The sequence below is a fragment of the Sus scrofa genome, chromosome 3 (assembly GCF_054392235.1).
Source record: "Sus scrofa isolate SSC_HxYL_T2T_F1_AM1 chromosome 3, Sscrofa_HxYL_maternal_Yorkshire_Landrace_v2.0, whole genome shotgun sequence".
Taxonomy (NCBI): domain Eukaryota; kingdom Metazoa; phylum Chordata; class Mammalia; order Artiodactyla; family Suidae; genus Sus; species Sus scrofa.
Window position 1 is genome coordinate 22,032,863 of NC_139385.1, and position 17,247 is coordinate 22,050,109.

Sequence of the window (17,247 nt, forward strand, 5' to 3'; positions counted from 1 at the left end):
AAAGAAAAATTATTCTTTCATGAACTTAATGAGAAAATCACCACAGTACCTTCATCAGACTCACGTGGAGTATGAACAACCTGTTTGCAGTGACAGCAGCATAAGTTTTTCACACAGCCAGAGGTAGATCTTTGTGACCTCAGAGGCTGGCTACTTTTAATCTGGAAGCAGGATCCTACAAAATGTATTACCACAGAGAGAACTGTTAACAACTTGCTGTCAGAAAATAAGGAAATTAGTACTCATTTATTCCATTTAATCATTTGGTCCCCTGGCTCACCAGCTGCCCAGGAGTGCTGCCTGGATCAGAACAGACATAGAAGATGGAGCAGTTTAAAACAACTAATAGACAGGTTTTATGAACAAATACCTTTGTTTAACTGAGACCTTCTAGAAATGCAGGAAATCACAGTGATTGTGCCTAATGGTCTGGTTCAAACACATGTAGAAGAATCATGAACCTGGGGAAAGGGTTGTAGGTTCCTAGGTGCCTCAATGCCCTGTTCTAAGATGTAGAAATGGTAATCTGGTTAGCTTTTAGTATTATGTCATGAGGACGACTTCAGGCAGTATGGGTAACATTTTAGAAAATTGAAGGATGGGTGCTTCATTAATGCTCCGTATGTGTTCATCCTTGAGTGATGGCAAGAGTAAGCTAGACATTCAGTGATGGTTGAAGCCAGAGAGGGTAAATGGATGCCTCAAGTCAGGAAGGGTGGAAGCTTACTCTCCAGCATCTTCATGGGAACAATGCTTCACAGCTCATGGACAATATCTATTTTCACCTCCTCTGATACCCAGTCCAGTTGAAGGGGAGGAAGTGCAAACAGGGGCTATAACCCATAGAGTACAGTGGGGGGCACTAACATCTAGAGGGATGTAGTGACTTTCTAAGAGTCAAACACTGTTCAGTGACAGATATGTGGCAGGAATGGACCTGGTTTCCTGAGGACAGAAATCCTTGCCCAGGGTTCTGAGATCATGCCCTGGACACCTGAATCAGTAGCTCTCCTCAGTCTCAACCCCTCCTGCCCCATGGCTTCTGTGGGTGAGTTCTGATGTCCCAGAGGAATTGCCTGAGCTTAGAGAAGAGCCCACACCCTTGCCCCGCCTTTGATCCCCATCTTTCTCCCCCTGATCCACAATATAAACATTTCTTCCAAACAAAGCCCTTCTGAAGGTCTGAAAGACACAGGGATTCTAACTGCTCTTGTTCTCCCAGAATCTTCTTCCTCTCAGCTGTCTTTGTCCAGAGGAGCTTCCCAATGATCACTTGACCCAGAGCTCAGAACATTCTAAACCAAACTCCACATGATGGCTTTGCCAAGGACCAGCTTCCTTTCAATGGACCAACCCTGAGGGCTGAGGCAAGTAAGTCTTGGTTGCTCAGAGTCTCACTAATAATTGATTTGAGTACCCCTCTGAGCAGCCTGGACAAAGGGCTGCCTAAGGATGGGCAGGGCTCAAGTCCTCACCAAAATTCTGCTCTATCAACACCTCATCTGTCTCTAGATGCTTGGAGAAGAAGGCCACAGTGTCCCACATCCATTTGAAAGCCACATCCATGTTCAAGAGGCAGGCAACCCCACCCAGATTGCTCCTTGAGGATCCCCAGACTGAACCTCATTCCATCAGTGACCACATGTTCATCCCACTAAATGATCACACTGTTCCTTCTCATCAAACACCCTGGCAATATGCAAACAGCCCGTGATTCTGTCCACATCAACTCATGGGAATCCTGCCAGTAAATCCCAGTTTCCTTGCTTTATAACACTCTCTGTATTTAGACCCCCACTATTTGGTTTCAGATTTTGACAGCTACATTCAGAAGAGCTGAGCTGTAAGTCCCTGCTCCTCCTGAAACATCCATTCCTGGGGAGGCATCCAGTTTCACCTGCTTTAGTGGAAGCAGAGTGGGTAGGTTCCCTTTGTCTTTTCTCTGGTTGAGACTGACAAAATTGGCATTAGGAAATAATATGGTTCTCTACATTCAGGAAAATATTTCAGGCCTGTGGACCAGACATATTAATTAATACAACAAAACTGGAAGTTACACTTATAACTCTATAGATAGTTTAGAGTGATAGAAATGAGAAAAAAAAAGATGAAGAAAATGTTTGAGCAAAATTAGTGAGCCCATTTGAAGGAACAGACTTTAGGGGATCCATGTAAACTTACCTGTGGGACAGGAACTAAAATTTCCCATTCCTAAAGTTTGAACTATTAAGGCAGAGCTACAAAGTGGCCAGCAGATACCAAACTCTCACTACAGAGTGGCAGTCTGACCATGAGGTGCATAATCACATTACCACGGTGATGTGTCATAATAGAACTTAGTGCATAATCACATTACCATGGTGATGTGTCATAATAGAACTTTCAGAGGCAAGTAAACCCTGCCCAGGATGGGTCCAACTGCTGCTGGCAGAGAGGGTGTTTTCATGGACAAGCTTGTCTTTTCAGAGGAAACATTAATTTCCAAAACTGAATCTCAGGCTCCCACATAACTCTCTGATTAAGAAAATAATTTTCTATCAGAGAAAATGACCTGTCCCTCAGGAAGAGTTGAGAGTGAACCTTGCAGGGTGAAGAGGCAAAAAGCCAGCATGTGGAGAATTTAAAGAAGTCCCATTACTGTTTAACTTACCATACCCCTCCATTTCTGCTCTTCCTGAGTCACTGGACATTGACAGATAATACCATTTCAAAATTTGAGATTTAAGCTTATTATGACCAAAGTTAATATTTTCATGTTTCATGTCGACTGCTATTCTGTAGTGTCCTATCAATACACTTTTTCTCCTCACAAAAACATATTTTTGATGTGTACTGCAAGAAAGTTTCCAATTTGTCACATTCTTTTCATTTACTGCAGTTACTCGTACTTGCATCATTAGAAAATTTTTTCATTTGCCAAAAAAAATTTCAGTAAATATTTTTGTAGTTTCTGGCTTTGATAAATAAAACTAGGAAGAATATCATGACCATTACTCATTCTAAGGGTTAAATATGCCTTTAAGCTTCCACTAATTAGGAAAATAAACAGAGGTGTTTCAAGACAAATTTTTCTGTTAAACAATTGTATTTCTAAAGATGCATGTCAAAGTAGACCAATCAATTTTATAGGAAGAGGACATGACTTTTTCCCCAGAAGTTATGTACAGCCAGAAATATCCCAGTCCATTCATAAAAGGTGTTGTAAAGCACACGTGGTTATTTATGTCTCAAATAAAAATCTCAGAACATTTTGGATGTGATAATGATGGGGCACCAATGATTCATCCACTTAAACACATTAGGTTTACCATGTGCCTCTTTATCCAATAATGAACTTGTAGGTGTTTGCTGGGAAAGAGGGCCATACTCAGTAAATGTTAGTTAACACACATTAAATGAGTTTGTGATTAAAAGAAATCTGTAAATGTCCTATTGTTGATTTTAGAAGTGGAGAATTGACTGGGTTTTGATATAGATTCAAATGCCAACCTGATTGGCATTTCTTTGACCCGGTCATATTTTTTTCTTTTCAAAATCCCCCTATCTTTGATCCAACAACTGTTTTTATAGTTGGTGACTATTTATCATAATGAATCAAGGTAAATACATAAAAGTGATGAAATAAGGCCAACTTGGAGACTATCACTCTTACACACAGAGTATCATGAAGAGTCTAACCAAATCCCACTGACTATAAATAGTGTAAGCTACTATGCTTGTGGACTGCAAATTTGTGGTGCCCCATACTGTATCCTATATTGGAACACCAACCTCCAGAGGGATGGTACTGGGAGCTGGGGCCTTTGGGGGGCAATTAGTTTATGAGGGTGGAGTCCCTCTAGGAAGAAAAGAGCTCTACCCTTTTCCTCTTCTGTTGTCATGTGAGGATGCATGAGAAAAATGACCCACCCTGTGTAAATCAGAAACATGGCATTCCTCAGAACCTGACTTTGTTCCACCTGATCTTGAATGTTTAACTGTTAGAAATATGAGAAATAAATAACTATTGTGTAAGCCACCCCACGCAGTGTATTCTGTTGTAGCAGCCCAAACTCACTAAGGCAGCCATCACTATGGATTTTGAGAGTAAGACTTTTATTTGATAGAAAAGAGTCGCAGATGTTTCAAACAAGTATTGCACTAGATAGAATTAACTTGGCAAGGAAAACTTTATCCAAAACTTTGTGCTAGGAGTTCCTGTAGCAGCTCAGTGGAAACCAATCTGACTACTATCCATCAGGATGCAGGTTCAATCTCTGGCCTCCCTCAGTGGCTTAAGGATTCAACGTTGCTGTGAGAGGTCACAGAGGAGGCTTGGCTCCTCATTGCTATGGCTGTGGCTGTGGCCCGCAGCTGTGCCCAATTCAACCCCTAGCCTTAGAACTTCCATAGGCCTAGGGTATAGCCTAAAACAAATAAACAAACAAACAAACAAAAAATGCAAGCACAATTTGCTGATGGTCAAGATTATTAAAGATGACTGCAAGAGATTGAACTCAGCTCCTCTGAAACAAAGATGGGGGTGGATTTGCAAACACAGAGTGAACTAATTAAAAAGTACTCCCGGTCCTTAGCCTGAAGGGTGGCCTTCTAAGTAGCACTAATGGGAGTTAGTGTCTACCTCTGCACAGAGACTGGGATAAAGGGGCCTTATCTTTCTCAATTATTACTTTGAGAAAGGAAGTCTCCCAGGTTCTTGAGCAAGACATTCCTGGGTTGTAAAACTTTCACATATCCTAGGGAAGGAGAAGGAATTTAAAATTTTGTTTTCTCATATAAATGCTGCAAGAATAAGGTAATGAAGAAAGAAAAAAAAAAAACTTACCTGAAGTTTAGTTAAGCTGTGGATGGTATGGATATATCTATAATTTTAACAACAATCTACAGATACAGAGGGCAGTGTGAGCAGGGAAAATTGCAAGAAAATTCTTAGAAAGATTCAAGTTGAACCTGGAATAATAGGTATGTTTAAAATAAATACAGAAGTCAACAAAATTTTTATGGGGTCAAATAATAAATAGTCTTGGCCTTGTGGAACATACAGTCTCTGTGACAACTACTAACCTCTGGATTTGTAGCACCCAAGCAGCCAGATGAAACAGAGACATGCAAACAAAGGTGCAAGTGAGAGTTACCATACAGCTTCAACAAAAAACAGGTGACAGACCAGATGTGGCCCTCAGGTCACAGTTTTCAAAATCCTAAAAGAGATATACTATGAGACTCAGAGTGCAAGTTTTTCGACTCTGATAAGGAAGACTAGTTTTTTTGATAAATTCCTAGTTCATCCCCAAACTCTTTTGAATCTCTGAACTGACTGAAGTAAGGAATTTTCATTTCAATAAGCTTTTTCTAATTTTTAGGGCTTTTTTCCACCAGTGTATTAAACGGATACCTCAAGAGTCTATGGCTTAATCACCACTTATGGAACTTTTCGCTTCCAGCTAGTCAGGAGAAGGAAGGAAAGAAAATCAGTTTTGTGCCATTTTGTATCTACACCACTGATATTCACTAAATGGAGAGTAATAATTACATACACACACATCTTTCGGCAAAAACAAATATGAAAAATTTAAAAATGAATGCTTTTGTGTGTTTTGCCCTGCGTGAAGTATCCCTTAATTGTCCTTTTTTCCCATCACACTGGTAAAGTTGTACAGTTGTTTTCCCTTCCACTCCCCTTTCTTATAATCTGCCCACTGTCCTTTTCCTTACCTTTTGCAATGTCTTTGTGGCTTTTCTTCATCTACCTTCTCCTGCTGAGAATTTTGCAATTCACTGAATATGATCTTTAACAGTGCTTATCACAGAGCAATCCAGGCAGCGAAGTATCTTTTTCATCAGGAAACATCTTCAGATTATCCTGTCAAAACAGCCGAACCTTCACGGAAGGAGGCGTGGTGAAGATGAGTGGATGGTTTGTAGACATTTATGCCAACACTGAGAGATTGTTAAAGAAACCAAGGCATCAACAGTTTCTTCTCCTTCTTGCTTCTAATCACATATGATCCATGATACATCACCATGCTCCTCAAAGTCCATTAAGAGTTCTCAGTGTGTTTCTATTGGAAAAGGGCCATGTTCCTGGCTGAAGAATATTAATCGATTTTCAGAGAAAGTCACCCAAAAAAAAAGTTCAGTTTTCTGCTTAGAAAGTGGTGTTGATTATAAAAATGCATTATGGTACTGTAGACATGGATAATAGTAATATATTGCTACAAACCTTTGGCAAGACCACAGAAATAATCTGTAAGGCAAAACAAAGTAAATTATTTTGATAGGTGACCTGTGGAATAGGATCAACTCAGCATCAATAAACTTCTCTAATGAAAGCATGAAAACCTGATAAGCTCTGAGGAATTTCCTTCCAAAAATGTGATTTAGTGATAGGCAAGATTTGATGAAAGGACTGTAATCAAAAAACATGGTTCTATTGTAAGGTTTAACCTTGAGAAAGAAGGGTTTTATTTTATTTACTTAATATCTATTTTTCAGTCCTTGGAAAGTTTATGATAGGAAGCAAAAATGAGTCTTGTTATGACTGTTACAGTATTAGGACTCAGGAGAAAGCAAGAGAAAACCCTTGTGGACCAAGTGCTCCTTGTTTTCTCTCAATATAGTCCTTCAGGACAGATGTTAAAACTCAGCCCTGAGGACAAGTGGCCCATGACCTAATGCCTTTTTGCTAAAAGAGTAGAGGGAAAGGTTAAAAGTCATATGCCAAGTACAACAGTAGTGAAGACATTGAGGACTGTGGGAATCACAGGGCAGAGTGAAGTATAACCAACCATGAGAGACAGAAATGAGGCCCTGCCACAACTGATGAGAGCAAGATCCAGGCAAAGCAGGCTGCTCACCCCTGATGTCCACTGAGAAGTGAAGATTCTCCAAGATGCCAAACATTGGTGGAAAGACATACATCAACAGAGCCATGACCTTTCATATATCTATGGATACCTTTCTCAAAAAGGCATTAGATCACAGGCCAAACAAACAACACCCTTAAAGAATGTCTCTGCATTTGTGGTTATAACCCATTTCCAGATAGGTAGAGCATCTTTACACTCACACAGAAACACCCCCCCCTGCAAAAGAACTTACTGTGACCTCACATTAATGAGGTAGTCATCTCAGTCAGTACTAAAAAGATTTAACAGTAGTTTTAATCAATCACTGAGAGTAAAATTTGAAGGCTTTCCTAAATGCAGTCCAAAATTACTCACAATTATTTTACCTATGAATATTTTGTGTATATTTTATATTTCTTCTTTGAAAATATAATGTCCACATCAGCTTGGGTAGCAAGCTAACAATACAGTTAGTTGTCAAGAAGAGAGCAAATCACTGGTTATATCTGAGCAAATAAAATTTCCTTAACATCAACCATGCAAATTAAATATTTATTCTTCAAAGAGGAAACTGAGTCAGAGACTGAACACTGATTTAGAGTTTTATTATAATTGGGGATTAAATCTTAGATATTTTAGTGGGGAAAAGACTCTTTCCACCAAACTCTAGAGGAATCTCTCTTTCTCTTCTTTGTATGAATATTTGTTTTCTGCCTTCACAGAAAAGTTGTAAGCTGGGAGTGTCTTGACTTCTGGAAGGAAAAGAACAGTCATGCTGGCCTGCAGCCACCTGGGGCAGGAAAACACCCTGGTCAGGGAGGCACCCAGGGCAGGGGGGATTTATTGTGGCCCCTCTAGCTGGGCAGGTCCAGAGCAGCTTACTCTACTCCCATCTTCTGCTCAGGCCCCTCAGGACAGCTAAGCTGGACTCAAAGGTGCAGAGCTGGGGATGGACGCTGGCAAGATGCTAAGGAAATGGGAGGAAAGCTGCAGAGATGGTGTCCATTTTATCCCAGGACTCCCAGTGCCCACCTGAGGCCAAATCCTTCATGGTAAATATCATAAAAGGATGGAGCAAGGAGGTGGTTAAGACTTACAAGGAAGAGCCTATGGGTGACAAAAAGAGAGGAAAACAAAAAGACGTGAAAGACGAAACAGATTACCAGCTTACTGCTACTGTCCTTGTCAGAATTCTCATTATCTGCCATGTAGTGTTCTGTGTCCAGGGGCAGCCACCAGGTTGGGGAGGCCATGGGAAAGGAAAGGGGTGATTTAGAATCAAGATGGAACCTCAGGACCATGATGCTGCAGGGAGCTCAGTCTCGGGCCCCTTTCTGTCCTCACCTCCATGGACCTCCCAGGGCCTCAGCTGGTTCACATCTACAGTGGAGAAGGTCTCTGATCCCCAAGATCCTGCTGCAGCCCTCTGCTTCCCTCAATGTGACTTGGAATAAGACCTGTGTCTTCCTGCCTCACACACAGGCTGCCTCTGTCCCCATGCACCTCAGGGCACACCCTGGCCTTCCTCCGGCACCCCAGCTTCCGACTCCCTCCTTCCTCATTTCTCTCCTCTAATTACTGCTCATTTCCTTCCTCCAATGAGGGCAGGGTGGAAGAAGGGCCATGGCTATGTTGCCTCTCTCCAGGCAGTTAGCCAATCCATGCCACCCAGGGAGTTCCTGGCATGGATGGGCCTGATCCTGTGCTGGCACCTGGGGGAGGGAAGGACAAAAACCTCCACACAACCAGGACTCCCTTATTACCTGGGGTGACCTTAGGTATCTGGCAGAAGCTTATTGCTCACAACACCACCCTGACTTTCCCGGCTCCTCAGAGAGGATAAAAGCACAATCAGAGGTGAAGGAATGTATCCAAATTCCTTGCCCCAAAATGAGGCAGCAGGCATCTACATAACACAGGGTGCCTGCCAGGATTTTGCCCTGAGACTTGGAAAGAGAAGGAGGGATGAGAGCTGGTCAGGCCTGAGGAGAGGACATGGTGTGCACATGACTGGGGTGTGGGGATCAGGGCCAGGGCTGCCTGGATGAGCGGTGGATTCTCAGGCAACCAGGGGCCCCAGGCCCTGCTGCCCTGAGCCTCTGTCCTGGGCCTGGTCAAGCCCAGGAGACAAGGTGGGTGGGTCTGTGAGAGCAAGTGTGCAGAGAAGCCCAGCCTCCCCTTCACACATTCCTCTAGACTTCCTTCTGGTGGGGAGGGTCCCCAGGCAGGTGGACATGGAGCCCTCTCTCAAACATGATGTGCACATCAGCACATCAGCCTTGGGTGAGCTGTCCAGGCTGAGATGAGCTGAAGGAGGCTGAAGCACATCCGTGATCCCAGAGGATGTGCTCCACAAGCCATCCTGCCCTGGGAGTGCCTTCACATGAGGAAGAAAGAGCAATGGGATCCTGAAAGTGCAGACAGAGTATACTTCTCATCCACCACCAGACACTCCCTCCAAGAACTTGGGTCTCCAGTGTCAAGTGACTCTCAGAGTTTTGTGCCCCATCAGCTTATGGCTGTCATAGGTGAATTTAAAAACAAAGCCAACAGAAATGAAAGCAAAAATAAACCAATGGGATCTAACAAAACAGACAAGCTTTTGCACAGCAAAGGAACCCAAAAAGAAAGCAAAAATCGGCATACAGAATGGGAGAAAATAGTTTCAAATGATGCAACTGACAAGGGCTTAATCTCCACAATATACAAATGACTTATACAACTCAACAACAAATCATCCAACAGTCCAATGTAAAAATGGACAAAAGACTAATATATATATATATATATATATATATATATATATATATATATATATATATATCCAAGGAAGATATACAAATGTCCAAGCACATGAAAAAAATGCTCAACATTCCTGATTATTAGAGAAATGCAAATCAAAACTACCGCAAGATAATACCTCACACCAGTTAGAATGGCCATCATTAAGAAGTCCATAAATAGTAAATGCTGGTGGGAGTGTGGAGAAAAGGGAACCCTCCTGCACTGTTGGTGGGAATGGAAGCTCGTACAACCATTGTGGAGAACAATATGGTGGTACCTTTGAAATATATACATAGAACTACCATATGACCCCACAATCCCACTCTTGGGCATACATCTGACAAAACTTTCCTTAAAAAAGACATGCACCCGCATGTTCATTGCAGCTCTATTCGCAATAGCCAAGACATAGAAACAACCCAAATGTCTGTCGAAGATGATTAGATTAGGAAGATGTGGTATATATACACAATGGAATACTACTCAGCCATAGGAAAGAATGAAATAATGCCATTTGCAGCAACATGGATGGAACTACAGACTCTCATACTGAGTGAAGTCGGAAAGACAAAGACAAATACCATATGATATCACTTATATCTGGTATCTAATATACAGTACAAATGAACCTTTCCACAGAAAAGAAAATCATGGACATGGAGAATAGCCTTGCAGTTGCAAAGGGAGAGGGGGAGGGAGTAGGATGGATTGGGAGCTTGGGCTTAATAGACACAAACCATTGCCTTTGGAATGGATTAGCAATGAGATCCTGTTGTGTAGCACTGAGAACTGTGTCTAGTCACTTATGCTGGAACATGATAATGGGAGAAAAAAGAATGTATACATGTGTGTGTAATTGGGTCACCATGCTGTACCGTAAGGGGAAAAATTGTATTGGGGAAAAAATTATATTGGGGAAATAATAAAAAATTTGAAGGAAACATAAAAAATAAAAATAAAAACAAAGCCAAAATCCATTGTAAGCAATCCCCCTCCACCTGGGAATGTGAATTGGAACTTTCACCCTTGATAGTGAAGAGAGAAAGAAAGAGGAGGTGTTGTGGGAAAGAAAATGTTTGAATGACAAAGCAGCAAGAGATGTCTCTCAACACAAGTACAATCAAAGGACAGGGGCTAATTCCTTCATTACATCATAAATATATGAAAAAACAAATCAGAATTCTATGCACATTTCCTTCTCCTGCCTGATTTCAAATTCACCTTTCTTAGTTTCAAGGGTTCCATGACCTCCTCTCTCATTAGATCCTTCCTGAGTGCTATTCCTACCTGCATCTTCGCTGTTGCTGTTGCCAACGCTCTCCACAATCAATTCTGCAGAAACATAAACATGAGCAATGACATTATAAGAAAAGTTGCCCCACCCATTTCTCCCCTTCCCCTTCACCTAATGCTGCCTTCCAAGGCACCCCACTAGTCCTCTCCAGATTCTCACATCTCCCCTGGGCTCTGTGGAGCAACAGTCCTTCAGCAAGACATCGATCATGGTTTTAAACCTTCAAGAAAGCAAGATGCTGAGAGAAGCACCTGTCAATCTCTCACTTCCACAGGTCCATTACAGCTCTCCCCTTCAAGTTGACTAACTGGAAACTCCAACACTTACAGGCACACTTGAAATATGGCTAGTGTGATCAAGCCATTGGGTGTTATGTGTGTGTGTGTGTGTGTGTGTGTGTGATTATTTTAATTGCTTGAGTTAACCACAATTTGAACTAAGTTAAAAATAACCTGGCACTTCTGGCTAGTGGGTACCACAGTGGACGGAGCAGCTCTAAGAGCTTGCAAGATGAAGAAGAGGCAAACAACCACCCTCACCTCACTGTTCCTTCATTCAGGGAACCTGGACATCCAGAGGGGATCTTTCATTTGCAGGTTATCTTGGGCACTTGGACCCATGCTAGGCATTGTGAGAGTCCTTGGGGACACTCAAACAACAGTGTCAACACTCTGACCTGGGAGGAACTCCCAGCAGGGCACCCCACGTTTTGCTAGTGGTGAAGAGCTTGGCCCAGGGCACCAGTGCTGGACATAATCGGAGAGAAGGGGCAGAGGGGAGGGAGGGATGCATCACTCTTTTCATGATCCCATCCTTCTCACCCCTGAGCCTGGAAGACCCAAGGAAGGCAGTGGCACCCCTTTATGGGGTGAACAATTTGTACACTGAAAACTACAGATCATGGCTGAAAGAAATTAAAGAAGGTGCAAGTGCTTGGAACGACACACCATGTTCCTAGACTGGATGGTTTAATGTTGTCGACATTTCTCTGCTACTGAAAATGAAGTACACATAAACTGCAACCACTCACAAAACCTCATGCCATTTTTTGAGACTTGGAAAAGAAAATCCTAAAATACAAGTAGAACCCCAAAGAACCCAAAATAAAAAAATGATCTTGACAGCAAAGAATAAAAATGGAGATATCCCAATCCCCAGATTCAAAACACACTGCAAAGCCATGGCAGCAAAAAAGTCTACCCCTGGCATCTAAACAGGAAGACAGACCAATGATCCATAAGAGAAGGACCTAAAAATAAACTCACACATGTATGGCCAAAAGATCACTGCCCAGGTTCTATGATTCCCCAGTCAGAAAAGTATAGTCTCTTTAACAATTGACGGAATGAAAAGGCAATCTATAGGGTGGGAGGAAATACTTGCAGATATTGCTTCTGAATAAGGGACCCAAATCCAAAATATATGAGACTACCACACTGCAATTAAAAAAACAAAATCAAAACTAAACAAAACCAAACCAAAAAAAAAAAAAAAAGAAAACAAAAAAGGCTTTGGGCGAATAGCTGAGTTAAAAATGGGCAAACATCTTGAGTAAATATTTCCACACACACAAGACTTGAAAGTGATCCATATATATGTGAAAATGCATGTTTTGATCAACATTAGGTAGCAGTAGAATGCAAATCAAACTACAAGGAGATACCCCACTCACACCTGTTAGGATGTATGTTGTAAAATGAAAATTAATTGATGTAGGCAAAGATGTGGACACCTGGAACTTCTGCACCTTGTTGGTAAGAATGGAAAATGGTATAGCCATTATGGGAAACAGTATGCAGGACCTCCAAAAAATTAATAATAAAACTAGCAAAAATGCATCAATCACACTTTGGATTCATATCCAAAGGAGATAAAATGGGTATGTGCAAGACAGACCTGCCATCTCCTGTTCATTGCAGCATTATACAGTATAGCTAAGCAGGAAAACTGTCCTAGTGTCTCTGACCATACAAATTAATCACAAAAATATGGTACACACACACGTATGTACAGTGTCATGTTATGCATCCTTTAAAAAAGAAGGAAATCCTGCAATTTGTGGCTACCCAAATGAACCTGGAGGACATCAGCAAGAGTGAAAAAGACCAATCACAGGAGGACAAATACTGAACAATCTCCTTTCAATTAGATATCTAAAGGACAACTCACAGAAGCAGAAAATACAGGTGATTCCAAGAGCTGGGAGGATGGTAAGTGGGGAGTGTTCCTTCAATGGCTCTAGGGTTTAATGTGCAAGGTGAAAAAGCAGTAGAGACAGGCTGTACAACCATGTGCTGCATAGTATTAATAGTACTGGACTGGACACTTCTGATCTTGTTAAGAGGTGGGATCCTATGGCATGCGTATTTTAACTACAATAATAAAATACAAAGTGGGAGAAAGGGGAGAAAGAAGAACAAAACAAGGAGGGGGGTGGTTGGAGGGAAGGAGAAAGGACCTGGAGTGCACATGGATAGCTGCAGAGGACCAAGGAACAGGAGGAAGACTGCTCTCCACAGGCTTGCAAGGAGACACCTCCCCCAGTGTTTGCTCTAGGGAAGGGGATGGCCTTCCTCTTAGCCACTCAAGCAGGGGTCCAAGGAAGACCTGAAGGGTGCACACAGGTGTATTCCACTCATTCCTACTATTTAAGTCAAACACCTTGGATCCCACATGGCTTGGGTGCCCCTTCTCTGGCTTCCATCCACTTCCTAAAGCATCTCCCTCAAGGTGCACTGTCCTCACACCTGGAGTCCACCAGGTGGGCCTCTGGGTTCTTAGAGCTTCTCTGTGGGGAGCAACCACTTCACCATGTAACCAACACCAGGGTTCCCTTCAGCACCATCTGAAAACCATGATGTAGACATGGAGAGTTTCAAGGACACGATGGTCTCATAGAGAGTTTCTGGTACAAACGCTGTAAATCAAGTCATTCTCATTTTCTCTTCATTAGAGAAAATACTGATAGATAGAAGGCAACTGAATTCTATGACAGTATGTATTTCTTAAAGGAGTCACAGTCCAAAAATATTATTAGGTATATGTTTCTTTGTTTTCTATTTAATTGACATTACTCTCTTGACTTGTTTCTCTGCAAAGCTTTCAGAAAGCACCAAAAACCTGTTGCATCTGTCAGTTTCAACAGCAACCTGAGTGGAGATATTCCTGTCACACTGCTGAGTATTTCTGTGCCTCCTTGCACAGCCTCCCCTTCAACCCCTGGGAAATGAGCAAGAGCCCACCCTGAGCTCAGTCACTGGAGTAGATCTCATGGTTCTGTTGTCACTGTACACAGCATTTCTTGCCCAGTACAGAGAAACCAGGGCCAGTATAAGGGATGGAAGACAGATTTTCCATAGCAGAAGGAAGTTTGTAATCATAGCACAGGATCTGAAGGTGACTACTCACACTCAGAGAAGAAACCTGGAGTGAATTTCTTCCATCTGTTCCTGGGGGTTCCTATTTTCAGATTCCTCCAGAACTGGGCATGGCACATGGATACAAGGAAAGGGCTCCTCGAGGAAGGGGAACTTTGCCCAGCAAAAGATGCTTAATAACGGAGTGGAGTGGGAATTCAGACTCTGAGACTTGACTAGGAAACTGTTTGTTGAGGTGAGCAGCAAGAGTGATGTATCACAGCGATCAATATTGCAATGAGGCCTCCTCTGAGGAGGTAAGATTTATTATTAAATGAAGTTAGTATGGACCACATAAAAGGGATTGGGAAAAGAGTATTGTTCACAAGGAAGAAATCTGATATTTCCTCTGGGTGCTGAAGGCAATGTTTTTCTAGGTGAAGTGAGGTGCACTTGATATAAAATGAATGAAAACAATAAAAGTTTATACACTGGTTAATTTTTACATGTGTATATTTTCATGATGAAATAGGTACAGGGATAAATTTTGGGGTATTGGAACAAGGAACAATGATATTTTGAGGTACATATATATAGAGAAACTTAATGAAAAAACATTCAAACAACACACACACAAAAAGTCAAAATAAAAAAAAGAGCTCCCTTACACAACACTATTCCCTTGCACACAAACCTCCATTGACTAATGGTAACACGGCTTGTTCCTGGGGCTACAGTACCTGGCCTTGTGACTTTACCTGTAAGTCACTTTCCATCAGCAAACCTGCAACTCTAAGTCCAAGGACAAAACTGGAAACAATCTGGCCCTCCACACTAAAGCCAGTAAGAATGTATCTGGAATCTAATATGAGGCACAGATGAACCTTTCTACAGAAAAGAAAACCATGGACTTGGAGAAGAGGCTTGTGGTTGCTGAGGGGGAGGGGGAGGGGCTGGGGTGGTTGGGGAGCTTGGGGTTAATAGATACAAACTCACGCTTTCAGAATGGATGGGCAGTGAGAGCCTGCTGTGTAGCACTGGGAGCTATGTCCAGTCACTTATGATAGAGCATGATAATGTGTGAAAATAGAATGTGTACATGTATGTGTAACTGGGTCACCATTCCATACAGTAGGAAAAAAAAACCTGCACTGGGGAAACAACAATTAAAAATAAATAAACCCAGCAAGACTGTGCCACCTTCCTCATGTTCTAAGGTGCCCCTTCCCCCAGATGAGTGCTTCTAGCATACATACGTGTTTTGTTCACCATGAAGGCCACCTGCAATGACAAGAGGAGAAAGTGCCACGAGGATCAGACCACAAGGTCATGTATTTGCACAGGCCTTTCCTTCACTTGGTGACAGCAGAAACCCCAATGCACAACGGCAGTGGAGTCCAGAGAACCCAGCAAAGGCAGAGCAAACCCTCCTCAGGGAGAAAGGCAAGAACTTGTCCTAGAGGAAGGGATGTCCAAGGCCATGTCAGTTGGAAATGACAGAACTCTTTCCCTCGAGGAAAAAATGCTTCTGGAGAAAGAGCTCTGTCCTCTGCAGGTTGGCACAGGTGTTGTTACTGCACTGTCCTGCGGAACCAGGCATCGGGAGCTGGCAACAAACACGCTTGACAGGGAGTCCCACCCCTCAGAATCGTCCATATTGTCTGGAACGTGCATGCTCAGGTTTTCATAACTGAATGTCCATGAAGGGGAAATAAAGCAACACTGCAAGCTCAGACTAAAAACCCAACTTACCCGCGGAGCGAATGGAGGCCGTCCCACCATTGTCACCGAAGGCACATCATCCAGCGCTATCTCGGAGATATCTGCAGGCACACAGAGGAACTGTCAGGACACTGGGCGTGATGCTCAGGAATCCCGCTGGGAGTTTTTCTTGATGAGGGGGATGTGGGGAGTCAGTGAATGGATGTGCATGGCTGGTAAGTGTGGGCTGAGCTGCTGCTGGGCCAGCCCCTTTGGTGCAGGAAGGAACGCAAAGGAGAAGGGCAGGCAAGACAGGAAACCAGAGCTGTGGCTTTCTAGCAAAGGGGACCCTCATCGATGGGCAAAGACATGCAAAGGCAAGCTCTCTTGGGAGCGTAGGGACCCAGACATCTCCTGCCCATCTGAAATGTCTGCTAAACGGCCAGGGTCTGCTGGACTTCTTCCCAGATCATCTGTGCCACAAGAGTCACAGATGCAGCTACTGCACTCCTCGTGTTTTCTCTAAGACTTTGTTTTTGATCAAATGTTTAAACTATCCTGGAGGGCTGACTTCAATCCTGTGAAAGGCATGCTACTGAGTGAATTTACCAACCACTTGTCGTAAAGAAAATCAAATATAGATGATGTGACTCTATGGAAATCCTACCATGAAAAACAGCCACTTTCAGTCACATCCTGCTTGCTCTCCCAGTCTCCCTTTTCTACATGAGGTGTGCATGTCCCCTGAGTGAAAGGCTACCCGCACTCATAGGAGCCTTATGACGAATGGGACAGTTTGTCACAGAGAGACACAGACTGAGCACTGACTCCTTCTCGCCCAGCACTGCAGAAGTTTTTGTACCATGGTGCCGGACACCAGGCTGACGATGGAGTTTCACCCTGAGCTCTTATGTGCAATAGCCCCTGGGTGTGTGCCACCTCGGGTGGGCAGTTGGAAGCCTTAACGTGACACCATCCAACACGAGAAAACATTCCCCTGATTCTGATCTGTTTTGGCCAAGTGGAAGCAAAGACACCAGCGCCGACCGCCCACCTTCTCGAGATGGGCAGGTGTTACAGGACCTCTGGAGTCCCTGCTATGCCCACGCATGGATGGGGGACAGGGACCCTCACCCCTCAGGGCTCCGTGACTGAGGATTCCCTGCTGAGGGAGAGGCACAGGTCAGGGTTCCAGAGCAACCCCATGGGGAACCCGGCCGGGGTCCCCCTTTGGCTTTTCCATGTAGGAGGTCAAGGGCTTGGG

At 43.1% G+C, this 17,247-nt stretch overlaps 1 protein-coding gene across 1 annotated transcript in view; it reads right to left on the reverse strand.

Moving 5' to 3' along the window:
- The window catches only part of LOC146404463 (uncharacterized), a 56,435-nt gene extending 54,149 nt beyond the window's left edge, over positions 1 to 2,286 (reverse strand). Inside the window, exons 1-2 of the mRNA XM_085017172.1 lie at positions 2,182 to 2,286; positions 50 to 175 (exon numbers count right to left, since the gene is read on the reverse strand). Of these exons, the coding sequence (XP_084873298.1) occupies positions 50 to 175; positions 2,182 to 2,209 (154 nt within the window). The 5' untranslated portion in view covers positions 2,210 to 2,286. The remainder of the gene's footprint in view (positions 1 to 49; positions 176 to 2,181) is intronic.
- Positions 2,287 to 17,247: the final 14,961 nt, after the last annotated feature.